This window comes from Plectropomus leopardus, chromosome 8, assembly GCF_026936395.1.
Source record: "Plectropomus leopardus strain MGB_pleo_1.0 chromosome 8, ASM2693639v1, whole genome shotgun sequence".
Taxonomy (NCBI): Eukaryota; Metazoa; Chordata; class Actinopteri; order Perciformes; family Serranidae; genus Plectropomus; species Plectropomus leopardus.
In genome coordinates this window covers 13,852,995-13,872,486 of record NC_142183.1, presented here as the reverse complement: position 1 = coordinate 13,872,486, position 19,492 = coordinate 13,852,995, and the positions used below count along the sequence as shown (strand labels likewise).

The 19,492-nt window shown below is 38.6% G+C and overlaps 4 protein-coding genes and 1 non-coding gene across 6 annotated transcripts; 3 read left to right on the top strand and 2 right to left on the bottom strand.

Annotated features, from left to right (window-relative positions):
- The first annotated feature begins 294 nt into the window (after positions 1-294).
- On the top strand, positions 295-6,463 carry upf3b (UPF3B regulator of nonsense mediated mRNA decay). Its single transcript, XM_042493122.2, has 10 exons — positions 295-542; positions 1,697-1,803; positions 1,893-1,999; positions 2,094-2,192; positions 3,216-3,326; positions 3,440-3,483; positions 3,572-3,760; positions 3,850-4,007; positions 4,093-4,420; positions 5,471-6,463. Exons 1-10 carry the CDS (start codon positions 432-434, stop codon positions 5,603-5,605), a joined length of 1,389 nt encoding a protein of 462 aa, XP_042349056.1. The 5' UTR covers positions 295-431; the 3' UTR covers positions 5,606-6,463.
- A 1,093-nt stretch (positions 6,464-7,556) lies between these two features.
- Positions 7,557-12,094, top strand: rpl39 (ribosomal protein L39). Its single transcript, XM_088080915.1, has 3 exons — positions 7,557-7,707; positions 8,029-8,132; positions 11,875-12,094. The coding sequence occupies exons 1-3, from the start codon at positions 7,705-7,707 to the stop codon at positions 11,921-11,923; spliced, it is 156 nt and encodes a 51-aa protein (XP_087937041.1). The 5' UTR covers positions 7,557-7,704; the 3' UTR covers positions 11,924-12,094.
- LOC121948581 (small nucleolar RNA SNORA69) lies at positions 10,127-10,262 on the top strand. Its single transcript, XR_006106170.1, has one exon. It is a non-coding gene; the product is annotated as a small nucleolar RNA SNORA69 (small nucleolar RNA).
- Positions 12,095-12,490: 396 nt separating the features above from the next.
- On the bottom strand, positions 12,491-15,568 carry sowahd (sosondowah ankyrin repeat domain family d). Of its 2 annotated transcripts, none has more exons than XM_042493998.2 (2): positions 15,294-15,568; positions 12,491-14,500 (listed from the first exon to the last, which is right to left on the bottom strand). In XM_042493998.2, the coding sequence occupies exon 2, from the start codon at positions 14,383-14,385 to the stop codon at positions 13,429-13,431; it is 957 nt and encodes a 318-aa protein (XP_042349932.1). In that variant the 5' UTR covers positions 14,386-14,500; positions 15,294-15,568; the 3' UTR covers positions 12,491-13,428. The 2 variants fall into 2 exon arrangements, with proteins under 2 accessions (XP_042349932.1, XP_042349933.1); XM_042493999.2 differs by having other exon boundaries at positions 15,343-15,568.
- A 133-nt stretch (positions 15,569-15,701) lies between these two features.
- pttg1 (PTTG1 regulator of sister chromatid separation, securin) lies at positions 15,702-19,258 on the bottom strand. The gene is made up of 6 exons (XM_042494000.2): positions 19,095-19,258; positions 18,201-18,293; positions 17,943-18,076; positions 17,742-17,829; positions 17,199-17,360; positions 15,702-15,844 (listed from the first exon to the last, which is right to left on the bottom strand). Exons 2-6 carry the CDS (start codon positions 18,286-18,288, stop codon positions 15,762-15,764), a joined length of 555 nt encoding a protein of 184 aa, XP_042349934.2. The 5' UTR covers positions 18,289-18,293; positions 19,095-19,258; the 3' UTR covers positions 15,702-15,761.
- Positions 19,259-19,492: the final 234 nt, after the last annotated feature.

Here is a 19,492-nt window from a genome sequence, read left to right as displayed (position 1 = left end):
GATGTAATAATTCGTGTCATACAAAAAATAAACTGCTTAAAATGTTAACGTAAACCTGCAAGCTTTTATGTTGAAGGGCACCCGATAGAGGAAGCTGACTTTGAGGTCATTCTTTAAAAAACAACAGATTAAACAACAAAATATAACGCACTTGTCAGACTACAAGAAAAATAACGCAGACAAATTGAAAACAAAAATTTAATTTAAAAAAGTCCACATTCTCTGTTTTTTTTTTTGTTTGTTTGCTTGTTTGTTTTTTTTTAAACGGTTTTCACTCACAGCGCCCTCGTGCTGTGGTCACGCGGAGCTGCAGGCCCAACGGTTAAAGGAAGTTGGTCCGTTTGCTAGCAGCCGGCTAACTTGCTAAAAAAGTAAACAAGTCTGCGGAATGAGATGAAATACTACCGCGGGACAAAAGTAGCTTTTCAACTATGAAGGAGGACAAGGAAAACGCTCGGCCGAAGGAGAGAAAAGTGGAAATAAAGTGTGAAGATGGAGAAAAGACGGAGAAGTCGAAGGAAAAGAAAGAGGCCATGACAAAGGTAAAACTTGCTAGCTGTGTTAGCTACTGCTGCTATAAACCGTCAGTTATGGATACTTTTAGTTTCATAAAATTACAGCAAGTTCTCAACTGGCTTTGCTTTGTTAGATATATTATACATAGTTAACGTTTGTAATTTATATAGTGAGTTAGATAAATTGTAACTTGATTAACTCCAGTTATAAGTTAATGTATATTAAGTGTTCATTTTCCAGTCTGAATGTTTTCATAGACGTGGTAATACCTTAATTTGTCAGTAATCTTTCCCTTAGACAGGGTTCCCACGGTCATGGGGTTACTGGAAAAGTTATTTCATCAGGAAATCTGTTGTCCAAGCCTGGAAATACTTTGGAATTAACAGAATGTTTTGGAAAACATTTATATATATATTGTTTGGCTGTTGTTTAACCCTTCATACCTGAACAAATTGGTACTCTTTCATTTAAAAACATGAGCAGTGAACAACTTGGTAAGAAGTGATCCACAAATTGCAAGAAAATAGTAGATTTACAAAATTATTTTAAAGAAAAGCTAGGGAAAAGGAGAAAAGCTGGGGAAAAACTATACTTATAATTATCATAATTACATATATAAAAATAAAACATATGTTATTTATTTAAATTATTCTAACTTTTAAGCACCTTTTTTACATACTAATTTTCAGGTAATATTCTAGACGTTTTTATTCTGTTTTGGGTCATTTCTTCTTTTGTTGCTCATTGCCTTCTCCATTTTTTTTTTTTTAAATAAGTCTAGCCAATTTGCTCATGTTTTAAAGGATTAATATGTTGTTAAAAAAACTCAGAACATGTTTGTGCAAAATATATTCCTTCTATTACTGATTAAATATCAAGTGCTCTGTGGCCAAAAATTATCAGACATGTCCATAAAACTTTTTCTTAACAAGAGTTAAATTCACAAAATTGTGTCAAAATCGTAATCCAAAGGCACATCATATTGCACTGACATCCATAGGACACACAACAGTTTGCTTATCTGCAAGTGCCTGTTCAATAGCGTATGGCATTATCTCTATATAGGCTGACCTCTTTTCTTTTTTTCTTTTAACTATCTCAATAACGTTATGGAGGTGGGATGAAATAATATGGAAACGTTTTGAAATTGAATTTGTGAATATGTGGGAACCTTATTCAGATCGTGATCAGACGACTACCACCAAGTCTGACCAAGGAGGAGCTGGAAGAGCAGCTACAACCTCTCCCAGAGGTGGACTACCTGGAGTTTTTCTCCAACGACACCAGGTGAATTTATATAAGGTAGTTTCTATGTTTAGAAAATCCCAACAGTGATTCTAACAGTGTGACCTGACGTGATTTTGTTTTCCTTTCAGCCTTTACCCTCACCTCTTTGCAAGGGCTTACATAAACTTCAAAAATCAAGAGGACATAGTTCTCTTCAGAGATCGATTTGATGGATATGTGTTCATTGACAGCAGAGGTATGAAGAACACACATTTATTAAATAAAATTCTAAGGATGCTCTCGTGTGTGAATTGAGGCTTCATGTTTGTCTACATGTTGTTTTTAAACAGGTCAGGAGTATCCTGCCATTGTGGAGTTTGCACCTTTTCAAAAGACTGCCAAGAAAAGAAGCAAGAAAAAGGATGCCAAATGTGGAACAATTGCTGAAGGTAAAGATATTTATTTATTTAACGTTTATGTTATAATTGAAAAGAGAGGTTTGGTGATGGTTTGGTTCAGTAGGACTTTTTTTCCTCCATAATGCCTTCAATCCAATTAACTACCAGTATTTGCTTCACATTTGTGAATATATTCATTTGAATATATTTGCCACTTATTTCTCAAATAGTCATCCAAAATAACTAATTGGTGCTCGGGGTTGTCTTAATGTTGTGTCTAAGGACAACTGTTCTTAAGCTGATGGTTTTGTCTGAGCTGAGAATACCTTACTTCAATCAAGTATAGTTTTAAAGGTCCAGTGTGTCGGATTTGGCAGAAATGGAACATAAAATATTTAGTGTATTTCTTTAGGGTTTAATCTCCTGACACTGGGAATCTTTGTGTTTTTTTGTTACCTTACAACTAGCCTTTTATATCCAAATGGGAAACTCCATATGATTTCACAAAATGACTGAGCAGAGAAACACTGACAAAGACTGGAGAAAACACTCTACTAGTGAAAGCACACAGAAAGCATCCATCTGCAGGATCTTGCAGCAGCAACAGCTTAGTTAGAGGAACTAACACATGCCTGATGAAAGTCTGCATTAACACACAGCTAAACATGGTGTTAATTATCCTTACATTACAGACATTACTAAAGACTTCAAGAAATGCCTTTTTGTGTCTCCCAGCCTCTCTGATGAGTGTTGGAAATAAAATACTGATTGTTAAATGTGGAACTGCTTTATTCAGTGATTTTATTGGTTTAATAACCTGGGCCGTTTATTTTAAGAAGAGACCTCTGCAGTTAATTTGGCTCCTCGAAAGACTTTTTAAACGATGAACATTCAAATTCTAACCAGGAGAAGTTTCAGCTGGTTGCAGTCTGCAATCCTCAACCTTAGATGCTACTAAATCCCTCCAATTTTGACACACTGGACCTTTAAAATATATATCACCATATTAAGCTACAGACAGTCTTACCAGAAGTAGCAGCATGTCTTTATTTGTATTTTCTATATTTTTTTCAGATCCAGATTACAAGAAGTTTCTTGAATATTACAACGGCGATGACGATAAGTTGGCATCAACTCCTGAGACTCTGTTAGAGGAAATTGAGGCAAAGTCAAAGGAACTTGTTGGTAGGTGTTCAGTCCCTTAAATTAAAAAGTGCACCTGGAAGTTTTGTTTTATATTTTAAAACAGACACGCTGCTGGAGTGATGAATCTAAACATACTTTTTTCCTCTCTGAAGCTAAAAAAACAACCCCTCTACTGGACTTCCTGAAGAATAAACAGGTAAATAAAGAAATGTGGCACAACACAGTTATGATTGTTTATGTGCATGAACGACGCCGGCCTCATGTCCTGTTTTAATGCTGTTCAGAGAATCAGGGAGGAAAAAAAAGAAGAGAGAAGAAGGAGGGAGCTTGAACGCAAACGTCTGCGTGACGAGGAGCGTCGTAAGTGGAGGGAGGAGGAGAGAAGGAAGCGCAAAGAGGCCGACAAGATGAAGAGACTCGAGAAACCGCTGGAGAAAGAAAAGGACCAAGTGAAGGAGGAACCAAAGATAAAGGTGTGTGCTGCAGTAGACTAAATTAGCTTAAACCACTGTGTAATCTCCAGTATCTCATTATAATCTTGTCTTTAACTTCAACTGTGAAGCTCCTGAAGAAGCCAGACCGAGGTGATGATGCTGATTCTGAGAAGCCGAAGGAAAAGTCCAAGAAACCAGAGAGGCCGAATAAGGAGGACAGATCCACGGGGAGCTCTGATCACAAGAGGCGTCAGCACATTGAAAATAAGGAAGATCGAGGAAGAAAGTTAGTTGCTTCACTCGTTTCTTTAAAAAATCTGTTTTTTCACTTCGAGCAGGACGCTTAAGCCAGATATTTTCTTTACACACAGAGCAGATGAAGATGGGAGGAAAGAGTTCAGGGACCGCGACCCAGATCGAGACAGAGAGCGTGATCGAGAGCGGGAGAAGGAGCGCCGGCAGAAAGAGAAGGAGCGCATCAGGCGACAGGACGAGGATCGGCGGAGAAGGAGGGAACGGCAGGATGGAGAGAACTCGTGCAGGAAACGGGAGGAGGAGGTTAAAAAAGATAAAGAGCGTGCCTTAGAGAAGAAAAAGAGTGAAAACACAGGAGACTCTGCTCACTCTGAGAGACCGGAGAGACCCGCCAAAGACAACAAGAAGGAGGAGAGTGGTAAAAGAGAACGACTGCGAAATAAGGTAATGACACCAGCCTCTTAACCCTTTGAAACCTGGCAAATTGGCCTGATCTCTCTCGAAAACATGGGAATAAGGCAACAAGCAGCTTAGGAAGAAATGACACAGAAATTAGCAACAAATAAGTAAAAAGAAGAGGAAGCACTTGAAAAATTAGTAAAAACAAACAAACAAAAAAACAAAGCACAAACATTAGGGTTCCCACAGTCATTGAAAACCTGGAAAAGTCATGGACCTAGTAAAAATCATTAAAAGTTTTGGAAAAGTCATTGACATGTGCAGTTTGTAATAGATAAAACTACAATACTGTAACTTAACAGTGAATTTATTTTTTTTTTAAAAAGTTAAAATCCATATGGTGGGTCAAGACAAAAAAATTGAGATCCTTGAAAAATCAAAGAGAAGTTTTTTTTCCATAAAAAGTTGTGAGGACCCTGAAACAAAAAAAACAAACAGACTAATGGGAAATCAAAGTAAAACAAACCAACCAACCAAAACAAAAATGACCTGGGAGAAAAAAACTACTGCAAATTGATACAAATTCTGTAAAATAATTTTAAATATATAATTTTCAAAATTATAAATATAGCTCTCTGGAAAATTTTCTCCAGCTTTTTAAAAAATAATTTTCTAAACTTGTTAATTTCTTACAATTTGTGTGACATTTCTTTTTTTATTTTTAAATTTGTTGGGGCTTTTGTTGCCTTTAATTGACAGGACAGTGTGAGCATGAAAGGGGGAAAGAGAGGGGGAGACATGCAGCAAAGGGCTGCGGCTGCTGCAGCAATGACACAGCCTCCATACATGGGGTGCCCCTCTATACACTGAGCCACCAGGCACCCCTGACATTTCTTGCCAAGTTGCTCCTTTCAGATTTTCCCCTGTTCTCGAAGAAATCAAACCAATTTACTCAGGTTTAAAAGATTTAAATAGTTTCTAAAGGCATCTGAAAGCGGCACATGAAAAGAGATATTGCTCCAGATTTTAAGGGGTTAAATCAAGTCATTTTTGCAAACATTTCCAGTATTATTTAGAGTTGTCTCCTTGCATCAGGACCGTCCTGCGATTCAGCTGTACCAGCCAGGGGCCAGGAGCCGAAATCGAGGTGGAGGAGGAGCCGAATCCAACCCTGCCGACAGGAAGCCAGACACGGAGTCCCAGAAAGTGGCAGACAAGGGGGACGATTGAGCAGATTTCTACTTACGGCATTTTAAGTTTGGTGAGGAGACAGGCCTGTGAGGCTCAGAGCAGCGCTGTGCCGCCGCAGGGCGACACCCACTGCAACTTAACCAGGGCTGCATCCGGCTCTCCCAGTCTCGCAGGCAGAGATGCGATTGTGGAGCCTCTTAGTGCCTGAATGTGACCCTCTTTAGTTTTATTTGTTAGGAAAGGTAACGATAACCTTTGGAAAGAGTTTGGCTGCAGGGTACATCGGATGGAGCCAAAGCTTTCTGGACCACGTGAACTCAAAGTGACCTTATTTCAGTATTGTTTCTCGGATGTTAAGAGCTGTACACGCTGCAAACATGTTAGTCCATATCACAGCTGTTTCACTAACTTCACCATGTCAACATTGCCAAGCCCAACATCATTTTTTCTACACTGTCTTGAAGGACATTTCTGTTGTTGCCATTTTCAGTTTAAAGTGTACTCATGGACATTACATCCTCCTCTGAGCAGGGAGTTTGACAACCCAAATGTATGTGCAGGACTTTTATTCAAACTTTTCATGGTCTGTAACCGTAAAACCGTCTCACGGACACATCAGTCTGAACTCACCTAGTTTGGGATCATGTGTTTTGTTTATACAGAGACTGAGGAGAAATAGCCATTCCTGACTAGACTGCCATGTGACAGCCGCGCCTGCATGCAGACTTTAATCAGAGTGATCGACCTGTGGCCTTCCCCCCTTTTTCTAATCTGAAACTCCCCTCAAACATTAATGTGTGATGCACTTAACTGAATACAGCATGAGAACACGTCACTGCTGGTGATGCTAACGTACAGGAGCCGCTTTTGACTGGAAATAAAAGAGGCCTTTGCTAATGTCTTTGTGTCTTTCTTTGGTGAAATGCTCAGTCTTTCATTTTTTTATGTTATGGGCTTTTAAGCTGTTTCATAACACTGCAGTAGTTTAGTTTTGTCCACCTCTTCCTCTTTTTAAACCAGGCTGAGTTTGCTTAATTAACTGCTGGAAGTAGTCTTGAATCTGGGCCAGAAATTTTCTCTCGGGCCCCTGTCGACCCTCTTCAAGTACTCCTATAGTACTGAATTTGATTTAACAAAGGAAATATGTATCATTTGAGCACTAGACTTGACACAGAGCTCTTTTTTAATTCCCCAAAAAATATATAATAATGCAGACTGCTTTAGCTGATAATGTACTTAAACATAATTGACAAAGGATGAACCACATGTAAGAATAATTTAAGTTTGTAGTAATGCCAAGATGTAAGTTATCTCAAGTATTATCATTAGAGTATCATGTCCTTAAAGTGTTAAAAGTAAAAGCACCCAAAGTACAACATGAAACTTTTTTTTTTACTGTGTAATTAATTAATGTAATTAATTAGTGTTTCAATAATATATCATGCAGAGGTGGACTCAGTTCCAACTACTTAAAATATTTTGGGTAGTCTCATCTATAGTAATGTATCTTCTTTTACTTTAATCTCACTGTGTATCTATATGCATGTCATTTATGTATATGTAGATGTTTTGGTGTACAGGTATAAAGTAGCATTGGAAATACTCTGGTATAATGTAGGAAAGGATTCACTTTATCAATTCCCAAAGGGGAAACTGGTTTACCACCATTGACAAAAAACAAAAAAGAAGACTTGTACAACAAGTAAACAAAGACACAGATACAAACTACACACTGGATCACACTAGGTAGAGACACTGAATAGAAGTACATTCCTCCACTGCAACAGCAACAAGAGGGCTAGTAAAAACAAATACCACCAATAAAGTACCACCATGTAAACATAAGTAAATCCAACATACACTGAATAAATATATATGTCACGGTATGGTAGTACATTTACCTCAGTATTATTATTATTATTATTATTACTACCACCACTACTACTACTACTACTAATAATAAAGTACACACATTATGTCTGAAGGTCCTACGGTGCATGTAAACAAACCCTCCTCGTGGGGTCGCTGTGGGTAGAACGTGTAGCCTGTTCGGCGGACGCTGATTGGATAAAAGAGTCGACGTCACTTCCTTCTTCCTCTTCGACTACCGCCATAGTCGGGAAAGGACTGTGGACAAAATGGTAAATACAAAATCTTTAAACATCCATGTCAGCAGCCACTGTACACCCTCACAGATACGTGGTGTGATCCATAAATATCTTAATGCTACTTTATAAATCCTTATGTTTCTTTTAAATAGTGAATAAGAGCATTTTAAAGCTGTTCGATGATGCTAGCCGGTATCCGCTCTGTAGAGCTGCGCATGTTAGCCTCCTGAAGTGTTAGCTGCTAGCGTGCCCATATTTACTCTGTTTAAAACATATTTATTTTAAAGTAGCAGACAAACAGAACAGGAGAAACTTTTGTGTTTTGACTCTAATGGCGCTGTTTGTTGTTTGCAGTCGTCCCACAAGACTTTCAGGATCAAGCGCTTCCTCGCCAAGAAGCAGAAACAGAACAGGCCCATTCCTCAGTGGATCAGGATGAAGACCGGCAACAAGATCAGGTGAGTGTATCGTGTTTTTGTGTCATGTGTGCACCACAGTGAATATGGAAGCTGTGCGCTGAAAGTTTACAATCTGCATGAGTTTGTAAAGTTGCATGACAAGATCAGGTACAATTGTTTTGATGCCCAGCGTGAAAATGAGGCTGTTGCAAAAGTATAAAGTATAGACTGAAGATCTGAGGGTCTAAAGTTAAATAATAATAATAAATTTTATTACAGACTCAATGGTCCAGATAAGAGCAAGACAATACAGACAAAAGATATAAAAGACACATAGAAGTACCATACACAACATACTCACAATGCAATAAGATCACTTAATAAAAAAAAAAAAATTAAAAAATCCCTAATACAATACGTACAGATCACTTAAAAAACAATTTAAAAAGTCAATGACCACAGAGGAGACTACTATACCAATGCTTCCATATCCTGGACATATAGCGTGTAGTGCTCAATTTGATGCCGGTCAAAGCCATGATTATACAGTTCTCTGAGTTGTTCAGCCGACCTATAACTTTATACATCAAATTTCTCAATGAGGCTTGCAGTGTATTAAGACCTGCAGACACAAACATCTCAATGGCACTACACCAACGTGGTCTCTATTCTCTGGAATAATATTAGAGGGAAAATAAACACTAAAGCGTTTGGAAACAAATGATATGGTAAAGGGACTTTGGTGTGGTGGAAAGCAGTGTAATGTATGGACATCAGACTAATATATATGATTTAAATTGGATCTCATCACTTGTATTAGACTTTGGGTCAACAGAGTTTTTGGCCTGGATGATTATTTGGGACAATATGTAGCATTTTACAGATTATCTGTATCAACATTTTGATTTAATGAGAAATTAATTAAAGAGTGCAAAGAAAGTGTCAGCATGGGAGGAGCTTTTACTGTGAAAACCTCAGGGAGCGGCTCTTACTCATTTTATTTGTAAATTTTGGTTTGACTATAAAAAAAGTTGCTGGGAATTTGGTGTATATAATATTGCACATCTCAATTTTGATAAAACATTTGCTAAAGGCTTTTAAACAACATTTTGTGTTGGAGTTAGTATTCTAAATATTTACATAGATTTAATTTTTTTTATTGTAAGTGCATATATGTTTTAAATATCATTCATTGGTCTCATTAAGCTGTCGGCCCTGAAAAATCAATATTGGTTGACCCCTAATCAGAAAACTATGCAAGAGTTAATGTGATATATTAAAACAATAATATGACATATTATGATACAGTTAAGATACATAATGTTGTATAAGATGAAGTGTGATGATGTAAGTAATACTGTATGACAGTATATTACAGTGTATAGTGCAGCCATATAACATAGTATAATTAGTATAATTTAGTTTATCCGAATGTGTTGAGTCCCAGTAACACACTTCTATTTATTCTTATTTGCAAGTTTATTAGGTTCACCTGTTTTACTGTGATGCTCTGGACTAGAACCATTCAGTTCAATATCACTCTCAATTTAATGTGTATATATGAGCAAGACGGTCACAAATACTGTTGTGTTTTGTGGTGTTTTTGATTTGCATCGTCATAATGAGAAGTGTTACGTTAAGAATAGTCAACAGTATGTTTAACACTATAGTATAATGTAACATAATTTAACAGCACCACAAACTATAGCCTCTAAATTGACCATAAAACAGAAAGTATGGGCTGTTCTTTTAGAATTCATTATGTAAGTGAGGGGATTTAATGTAAAACAAGCATTTAAGTGTCAACAAAATCCATATGATGACATGTTATATGTACTTGTGCAGACAGTTCAGTTATTTCCACAGGGAAATTTAATGAGAAAAGAAGAAATATCCTGCAGGTTTAGAAGACGGTTATATCTTGAGAGCTTTTCTGTTTTATTGGTTTTAAAACTGCACTTCAGCACTGTTTGATTGTCGAGCTTCCTCTCAGCTCTCTGTGTTATCATTAAGTGCAGAGCTGTTTGAGAGCGAACAGGAACTTCCTGTCATGTAAAGCAGGTCTGCAATTGCAGCACTCTACTGCAATGGAGTGCTGTCATTAACCCTGCTGAGAGCATCTTCCTGCTACAGAGCTCTCACTCCTCCTCTCTGTGTCGAGATGAGGAAGCTCTCTGTAGCTGAACATTTGGCTGTTTGTCCCGACCGCTGCTCTGCCCACTAAAGTGCTTTCCTGAAGGATTTCCATGGTGTTGGCTGTTTCTGAAATGACTGTGGTCTGGAAAGAATCCCACAATAACCTCAGTGATTTAGTGCCAGTGGAAAGAGATTATACATGTAATTGTTTCTTCAGAGGGGGATTTTCGAGTGAGTTTACAGTCGCCAAAAAGAAAGTTGTTATTGCAGTGACTTCAGTAATAGTGTTGATCACACAGGCTGGTGAAATCGGGACATTGTGACAGTTTGTGGTGTCTGAAATCGGAGCAGCATCAACAGAATTTGCATAGTTTCGACTGAACCCTCGAACGTGCCCTTAATTTTACTGTTTGGTATTTGAATGAGAAGGCTGGTATCATCTGTAAGTACTTTTGGACAGTTCAGTTAGTCTTGACATGTCCAAGGAAATAAGAGAATACAATCCAAAACATAAATACTATCTTTGTTAAACCACTAAAGCTTAAAAATCAGTTTTCAGATGTGTAGAAAGATGTGGATTCTTCAGTGGCTCCAGGACTTTTTTTTCCTTATCAGAGTACTCCACTGATTTGGACTTGGGTGCTAATGACTCTTTTAGTGAGATTCACATCAGCTCTGGGGTTGCATTAAAGTCTAGATGGGCAGAAGAGACTTTTGGAAACGATCATGTTGACATTCATGTTTCCGATTTGGTCTCATCAGTCTCAGCTTGTCAAGTCGATGCATCGTAGGTCGGCCTATATGCTTTTTAAAAATGATTTTTTGCTTGTGTGAGTCCCTCTCTCCTAATGCCGTGACTTCTTCTGGTGATTGTCCATGACCTCGGTGGATACTGCGCTTCATATTTCAGCATATTTGCTTTCTCAATCCCAATCGGCTTTCCGCCACCTTGACCACCGTACGCTCATTTTACATACATTAAAACTTACTTTAATAGTAAGGCCTTTCCTAATAGTTGATAGACTTACTTTATTTACTTTTTTTATTTCTTCTAAACAAGTTATTTTGTGCATGTGTTTGCAGATATTTAAGTATGCAAACATATACATAGGACTTTATGTGTAGGTGAATGTATATGTTTCATAATTATTACTTTTGATTTTTGGACAGCACTTTGTGCTTTTGCTTAAAGTGCTCCGCAAATAGCTTATCACTATTGTTGTTAACAGTTGCACCTCGTTATCAAAGAAAAGCATCTCTGGTCTTGCTTTTCGCTGTCTCATCCTCTGTAACTAAGCCACCAGTGACAGAATATAGACTAATATAGATCAACGTTTTTAAATGAAAATATTCTGGTGTGGATGTGGACTAAGTTGCAGGCATTGCACAACCAAAAGACCACGCTGGTAATAGCTGCAATTTGCATGTTCTGCTTTAGTGTTTATCATGAATATAGAAAGCGGTTTGCAAACAGCTCAGCTCATGAATAGCAATATTGTTAGAATAAATCCGACAGCTTGTTCTGTGTAAGAGGGTTGTAGAAATACTTTGCACTCAGTGGTGACTTTTTCTGTTGCGTTGTCACTTTTTTTTTTTTTTTTTCATTCAATGATTTAGAGTTTTATACTTAAATTCATCATGACATACCTGAAATGTTTCTTTTCAGGTACAACTCCAAGAGGAGACACTGGAGGAGGACCAAGCTGGGCCTGTAAACACGAGGGTCTCTGGATCCCAGCGTCCCTCCATCCCGACATCTGCCAGGACGTCCAGCTGCTGGGCCGGACTGCGGGGAGGGAGCCGTGTTATCTGGAGCAGCAGTCGTTTTGTACAGATACTCTGGTTGTTCTCATGTTTGACAATAAAAGATCTGTGATCAAACTTGATACGAGCCTGCGCGGCTGCTTTTGTGATCCACTTACAAGCAGGAGTGTTTTTCTGAAACAAAACCAAATATCACGTGGGGAGGGTTAACGCTGACGCAGCTCTGCAGTAACAGACGTACTCTGAGGGGGTTTCACTCTTTGGCAACACAGCAAATACTTCTGAATCACTGTTTCATGGAAGATTTTGGTCAGAATCTGAGCTCGGGCTCTGCTGCTCGTGCCAAAGACAGCACTGCCATTTAAGAATCTAGTAGCAAGACTAAGAAATGTTTATTTAGAGTGCTCAAAACTGAGGAAAAACGTTTGCCACGTCTGCAGCTGTTTACATTTGAGTTGTTTACACAAGCAGAACTGGGTCAGCTGCAAGAAATGTAAAGAAAAAGCTCAGTCTAAAGCTCAGTGTTAAGTGTTTTATTTAAGTTGGGTTTAGTGAAAGTTAATGCAAAATACTCAAGTGCCAGTATTTTAACACGATGCCTCTCTGGGCCCATCTGAATAGCAATATTGATTATTGATGGTAAAGTGTAGTGACTCCCAGTTTTGAGCCCTGTTAACGTGTCTTTGGTGACCCTGCTCAAAGGTTATGACCTGTTTGAACATGACTTTGGAGCAGTTTCATTTGAAGGATTTTTAGAGGCTTTGTGAGCTGACATTATCAAGTATTTTACCAAAAAAACATCCATTTGATTATCAATGTTCATTTTATTCAGTGATTTCTGCCTGTCAAACTCAAAAACTGGCAAACTAGCTTGATTTCTTTCAAAAACGAGTGAGGAAGGCAAAGAGCAAAGAATGAATCAACCCAAAATTAGCAAAACATGATTCAAATCTACAAGACATTTACCTGAAAAACAGAAAAAACACAAATGACCGAAAAATGGAAAGGTTATGGAAATGATTTGAAAATAAGTTAAGGGGGATTATTAGATATCAAAAAATTAGGAGAAAATGTCTAAAAAAAAATAATTCCCTTGATTATATGCACATTTAGAATTATGTTACAGTAAAAAGGAAAATGATGTATTTTTCTAACACTTTGTTGTACCTTTATTTCTTAAAAAAAAACCCCAAACACTTACTTGCTTATTGCAAGCCAATTTTCTCACGATTTATCACATTTTTTGGGACAGTTGCTCGTCACCCTCCAATATTTTTCAAAGAAATCAAGCCAATTTGTTCAGGTGTCAAAGGGTTAAGTGCCTCCCCCTTTTTGCACCACCCCCTCCCTTCTTGTAGATAACGAACAGTCCCTAATAAGAATATTCTTCAGTGTTGGGAAACTTAATGTGACACAATGTACATATTTGAAGGATTGTGTCATCATCACTCAGCTTTTATTTTCCGAGAAAAGAAAAGGAGGGAAGCAGTTTTTTGAAAGAGCCAAACTTCCAGCTGCCTGCTCTCTTAAACGAGTCTGTCACCTCCTCTGTGTCTCCATCCTCCTCCTCCTCATCATGAGCGGAGGAGTTGATCGCCGCGGCGCTGTTGTTGTTTTTGTTGGCGTTGTGCTCACAGCTGTGCTCATCGTCCCATGTCCCCAGCAGCTCCTTCATCTCCAGCGGGGCGTCTCCCCTCAGATACTGCCACGGTCTCCTCCCGTTGTAGTCCATTGCATCGACGTTGGCGCTGAAAGCTCCCACCAGCAGCTTGATGACCATGTACTGTCTGTGCATGCTGGCGACGTGCAGCGGGGTCAGCCCGCCGCTGCCCCGCACGTTCACGTTCACCGGGATCCCCGCGCTCTCCGCGTAGCGCAAAAGTTTGAGCAGAGTCTCGTCTTGTCCTCTCTTGGCCAGCCAGTGCAGCACCGAGTACCCGCTGATAAAATCCTTCCTGGTCAGCAGATACGGGTCCTCGGAGATGAACTCCAGGATGGTTTCGTAGCTGCCCTCCACTGCAGAAAGCATCCACGCGTGCTCCATCGGGTACAGCGCCCAGTCGACTGCGTCCTGCTCCGTGGACACGCAGGGGGTCTGAGACAGCACGCTGCTGAAGCCGCTGTGTGAAGGGTCGCTCAGGAGCAGCTCCTTCAGGTATTTTTTACGCATGGCGGGTGTGAGCGAGGTCCTCTCCGGAGCCTCCCTCTGAAGGGCTCCGGAGCTGTCAGTGACCTCATGCTGCCTCTGCAGCCGCGACCTACGCTGGAAAGCACCGGGTAACATGACCTGCATGCCATACCGCGAGAGCCGCTCCACAACGGTGCCCTGTCTGGACCTCGCGCTGCTGTGGGCGTCCGAGTCACTGACAGCTGGTTCGGATCCAACAACATCATCCGATCTGCTCTCATGCATGCCTCCCTGCACGAGCAGCTCCAGGCGACTTCCTTTATTTAGACAACACCCCGAAGATATCAGCGTCACACTACAAACAGGGACCGGTTTCCCTCCACTCTGCTGGACTCATTCCCTGTGCCATGGGAGGAAACAGATTATTTTTAATATACACATGAACGTCTGAAACATTTGGGAAATGCACAAGCATGCAATTATAAGCGTTTAGTTCCTCATTTTGTTCATTTCCTCATTCAGAAAATGGCAAGAAATTACCAAGTTAACTAGAAAATTCCCCTAAAATAAGCAAAAATAAATAGATTACCCTAAAAAGTGTTAAATTGTTGTGTTCTGTAAGATAGTTTTAGAAATATTAATATAATTTTAGAATTTAATTCGAGTTAAACACTTTGAAACCCAGATTGAATTTGCTTGATTTAAAAAAAAGGGAGAAAGGAACAAGCAATTTAACTAACCATGGCCCAGGAGTTAGCAAAACAATTGATTAGAAAAACAAGTTTATGGAAAATTACCTAAAACTGAGTGCAAAAGAAAAGTTTTAAAAAAACCCATAAGAATTAGAATATGCTAAGAGGGCTGGAAATATATATATTTGAAAGTATACGTATTTATTTCACATATTTAATTACACTTTTCCACTTTTCTGTAAAGCAATTTTTAATGTAAAATTACGTTTTCTGGACATTTTCCCTTTTGTTGACAATTTTCTAATAATCCTCTCGTCTGTTAAAAAATAATTTTCCAAGTTCCTCACTATGGGACATTTTTGTTGAGTTGCTGCTTGCCCTTTTGCCTATGTTTGACAGAAGTCAAATAATTTTACTGGGGTTTCAAATGGTTAATTATCTCCTGAACGCAACAAAACAAAACTGATGTCGATCCAGGTTAAAAAAGGGTTAAATACGAACCAGTCGGTGTTTGACTCCGTCGTCTGTGTATCCGGTTGATCGTCCTCACCTGTTTGTGTCCAAAGCGCACACCGTCTCTCCTAATGCCATCCATTAACCATTAACCGCGTCCAATCCCGTCAAACGTTTGGAGTAAACCGACTTAAAAACAGAGCAGTTATTCCAAGTGTTTCTCCCCAAAAAACGGAGCTGTAGCGCCTTGCTGAGTCTGCTTTCCTTCTCAAGAGGAACTGATATAAAGTTCATTCTAATCTGAGTGAAAACCAATGGCGAGAATCCCTCACATGTGACCACTGATGGACTTCAAGCAGGAAGTAAGTACACTGCACACTCCCCTGATACTTTCACAGCCTGCCACCAATGATTACGAGCACTACAGAGCAAAATCAGATATCAGCTGGCCAGGAATGCTAAAAAACAACTTTATTTTAGGAAAAATGCAGTCAGAATAAAAACATGTATCAATATTTAGTCAGTAGAAGGTTCTGGAGGAAGTTCAACAGTCAGCTCGTCAAGTGTTTGGAGAAAGGCGTCCAGCTCAGGGCAGTAATCTGGAGAGGGGACATACAGTGAAGTTAATGATACAGTGGGGTTAATGATACCTGAAGTTAATGATACTTGTAGTGTTAAACCTGGGCACCATACTTTATGGTTACAGCTGCCAGACAATTGTAACTTCTAATTAGGTGTTGCATGTTGCTTTTGAAATCATTCGTATCATTCAAGATATATATTTTTTGGTTGCAGATATCCGATATTTTTGATACTTATTTGGCTGATAATTGGTACCGACATATCCACTTTTTCTCCCACATAATTCTAGTGATCATCAAGTCTCTTGTGTAGTACATTTCATATATGCAGACTCTTTCTGTGATGACCCGACAGCAGCTGGAGACATGAAATACAATGGTTTTCAGTGTTTACAATATTCATTCATTGTGCAAAATTAGAAAAATACTTCAGCTTGGGGTTGATGTTTTATACATGTTCACTTTGTTATTTAAATAATAAATAAATAGGTTGTGCTATCAACAGAAATCAGCATGTTGGCAGCTTCCAATATTTCATTTTAAAGCCAATATCTGCCAATACCCAATTTGGACAACATTTATTCTTCACGCCACATAACACTTCTGGAAAAAAAGCTCCAAGGGGGTTTGGTGTATTTCAGATAAAGACAAAGACTGCTGGGATACCAACAATGAAACACACTCTTACAAACAGGCTGCATACACATCAACTTCAAAAAACAAAAAAGATCTTAATAATGCATTGGTAGATTTTAAAACGAATAGTTGTGACACCTTCTCAAATAATGAAAAGCTTTGCTTTTTAAGATAGTTTATTAGCTAAGAAAAAGATGTATCCTATGACGCAATACGAATGTGTTTTGACAAAATGTTAAGTTATTCCAATACGTTTTTTTTTATTATTTTGAGCATAATCTTGTTGATTATGGGGATAATATTGGAAATCAATTATTTTGGGCAGGATAATCATGCCATGACATTTTCTCCACTACAGCATCACATTAGCTCATTTCATGGCATGAGCAAATGTGATGCTGTGGTGGAGTTTACACAGAAAAATGTAATTTCTGAAATTGTAATTTCTGTAATTTCTCTAATGCCCAGATATGAAAATGTGATCGCACAGCTGATGATGATAGTGTCATGATACAAATATGGACACTTAACTGTTCCTTATGTTACTGTAAAGTTTTAAAATATGACCTCCACCAGACAAAGAGGCAGGTGAAGGTCATATGGACAAATGTTAATTCCCAGCCCTTTATCCACCCTGTACTTAATGGTATTAAACATCAACCAACACTTTGTTAAAGCATGTTTTTCAAACCTAATCATTAAAATGTGAGTGCGGCCCCTAATAGAGCATTGATACCTGAACTTTGTGGCATCTTTACAGGTGACAAGTTTGGAAGCGGATCAATCTTTTCCAGGTCGTCCTCATGTAGATGTGGAGCTTGAGGGAAACAGGCCAGTCCAGGCAGAGCGAAGCCACTGAGAGGAATCAGATCCTCAGGTATGCTGTACTTCTCAAACTCTGGAAAACAAATACATCATTGTTTATGTTAAAAAACATCACGGGTGAATTATAAACTTTATACATATTAATGAATCAACATATTTGGCATGTTCCTAGTTTTCCCTGTATACAGATGAGCCTAAATGGGTTGAGCTCAGAGGGAATAAATTATTGATAGACTGAGAGGAAGAAAAGCTAATGTGATGCTGCAGAGTTTACACAGAAAATGTAATTTATGATTGAGCAGCATCCTCATCTCCAACGCCCATACAGCTAATGATGATATTGTCATGGTACAAATATGGACTCTTAAGTGTTCCTTAAATTACTGTAAAGTTTTTAATTATGACCTCCTTTGGTAGCTATGAGAACGGTTACCACTGAAGGTGTGATAGTTACCTAGTGGGTCATAAGGGAAGAACTTCTCAATTTCTGGATATTCCTCTACTTTAGTCTTTTGGTCTGAAGCATGTTTGACTTTAGTTTCCTGTGGGGGACAGAAAATAACTGCTTTTGTACATGCACAGTTGAGCTTTAGAGCAAATCGGTCACAGCCCGGCAATACTTTTAGAACACAACGCTGTGATGGTTTACTCCAACCTGTGACTTTAGGAGTTTTTCCTGGGTGTTGATGGCAGGGGTTGAGATTTTTTTGTTGACATCACCAAAAGCCTTGCGACCAGACAGCAGAGGAGTGTGCAAGGTTTTGCCGGTCATAGGAGATAACAGTTTCTCTAGTGGGGTAAAAAAAAAAAAAAGAGCATGTTAATACACAGACCAAATTACCGCCACTAAAAAAAAAAAAAAAAATTAAAAAAAATTAAAAAAATCTGACAATTAGGGTGACATTTTCCATACCTGGAGCAGACTGAAGCCGCTGTCGTATCTTCAAAGAAGGTGGATGAAGACGTGCATTTTCTCGCTCTGCAAAGATTATATTGGCCATTGTATCTGTAAAAAATAAATAAAATAAAATGTGACATTAGCAAACACATCACATCACATCACATCACATCACATCACATCACACAGGTGAAATGCTGCATTCAAAGGACCCTGGTATTGTACATGTGCTCTTATCAGAGATCAGTAATGTTTTCAGGGCTGAAACAGTCAAGTAATCAAATAATCGGCACAAAATAAACAATCCTAACATTTTCATTCATTTTCCAAGCAGAAAATGTGAAAAAAAACCTCTCTAGTTCAAGATAAGATGATACTTTATTGCCCATTTTCATGGAAATTTCTCTTTCATCCTCAAGCTCTAAATAAAAAAATAATTTAAAAAAAGCTCATCTGAAAGACATAAAAACATAACTTCTGTAAGGTCGCCTTGATCATTTAATTGACGTTAGACTTTTGTTCGTCATGGCAGCATGTCAAAGAAACGTTAACAAAAACAGTGTAACTTTTACCAACGTTTGTTATTATCATATAGCTAACGTCAGCTTCACAATTTTGTTATAATAAGCTTCGGTTACAGTTCAACAAAGCTAACCATCATACATAACAAAATGCCATTTAAAAGCTCATTGAAGTTAATTTAGATCGACGTAACGTGAACTTTATTAGGTCAAGTTAATTAACGTTTGAAAACAAATACCCTTATAGCTAAGTTAGCTAACGTTAGCTCACGTAAGTCGCGTAACGTCTTCGTTACTGTATAAAACGTTACGTTACAGGTAATAGCAAGCTAAAAGTGCGGACAACATCATCAATAAGTTGCTGTACCGGTGTAAGCGGTAACGTTACCTCGGTCAGATGTGCTAAACGCGGTTGGTCGCTGCTTTCCTCTCAGATCAGAAAGTTGTTTTGGTTTGGTTTGTATGGACCGCGCTTCCGTTTTAAACTCACTGCCTTCCTCCTATTGGCTGCAGCTCAGAGGACCCGGATGGGCGTCTCCCACAATAATTTCCAGTAGAACCAAAATTTAGCCAAATAAATGATGAATCCAGTTTGGTATTTAGAAATTTTGTCCCTGTAGTTAATCTAACGATAGATACTGTTCGTTATTTATGATGGAGGTGGGGGTGGTGCAAAAAGGGGAGACGTCAAATATTTTTTTCAAACACTGGTGAAAGATTTAGGGACTGTTCTTGATTTATGGCGGGGGGTAGCTGCTGTGTGACTGCTTTTTTTTTTTTTTTAAA

Coding starts and splice junctions, on each gene's coding strand:
- upf3b (XM_042493122.2), top strand. CDS start 432: ATGAAGGAGGACAAGGAAAACGCTCGGCCGAAGGAGAGAAAAGTGGAA. Junction 2,000..2,093: donor TGTGTTCATTGACAGCAGAG/GTATGAAGAACA, acceptor GTTTTTAAACAG/GTCAGGAGTATCCTGCCATT. Junction 3,327..3,439: donor AAAGTCAAAGGAACTTGTTG/GTAGGTGTTCAG, acceptor TCCTCTCTGAAG/CTAAAAAAACAACCCCTCTA.
- rpl39 (XM_088080915.1), top strand. Junction 8,133..11,874: donor AAGACCGGCAACAAGATCAG/GTGAGTGTATCG, acceptor GTTTCTTTTCAG/GTACAACTCCAAGAGGAGAC.
- sowahd (XM_042493998.2), bottom strand. CDS start 14,385: ATGCATGAGAGCAGATCGGATGATGTTGTTGGATCCGAACCAGCTGTC.
- pttg1 (XM_042494000.2), bottom strand. CDS start 18,288: ATGGCCAATATAATCTTTGCAGAGCGAGAAAATGCACGTCTTCATCCA. Junction 17,830..17,942: donor AAAAACTCCTAAAGTCACAG/GTTGGAGTAAAC, acceptor TGTCCCCCACAG/GAAACTAAAGTCAAACATGC. Junction 15,845..17,198: donor AAAGATGCCACAAAGTTCAG/GTATCAATGCTC, acceptor TCCCCTCTCCAG/ATTACTGCCCTGAGCTGGAC.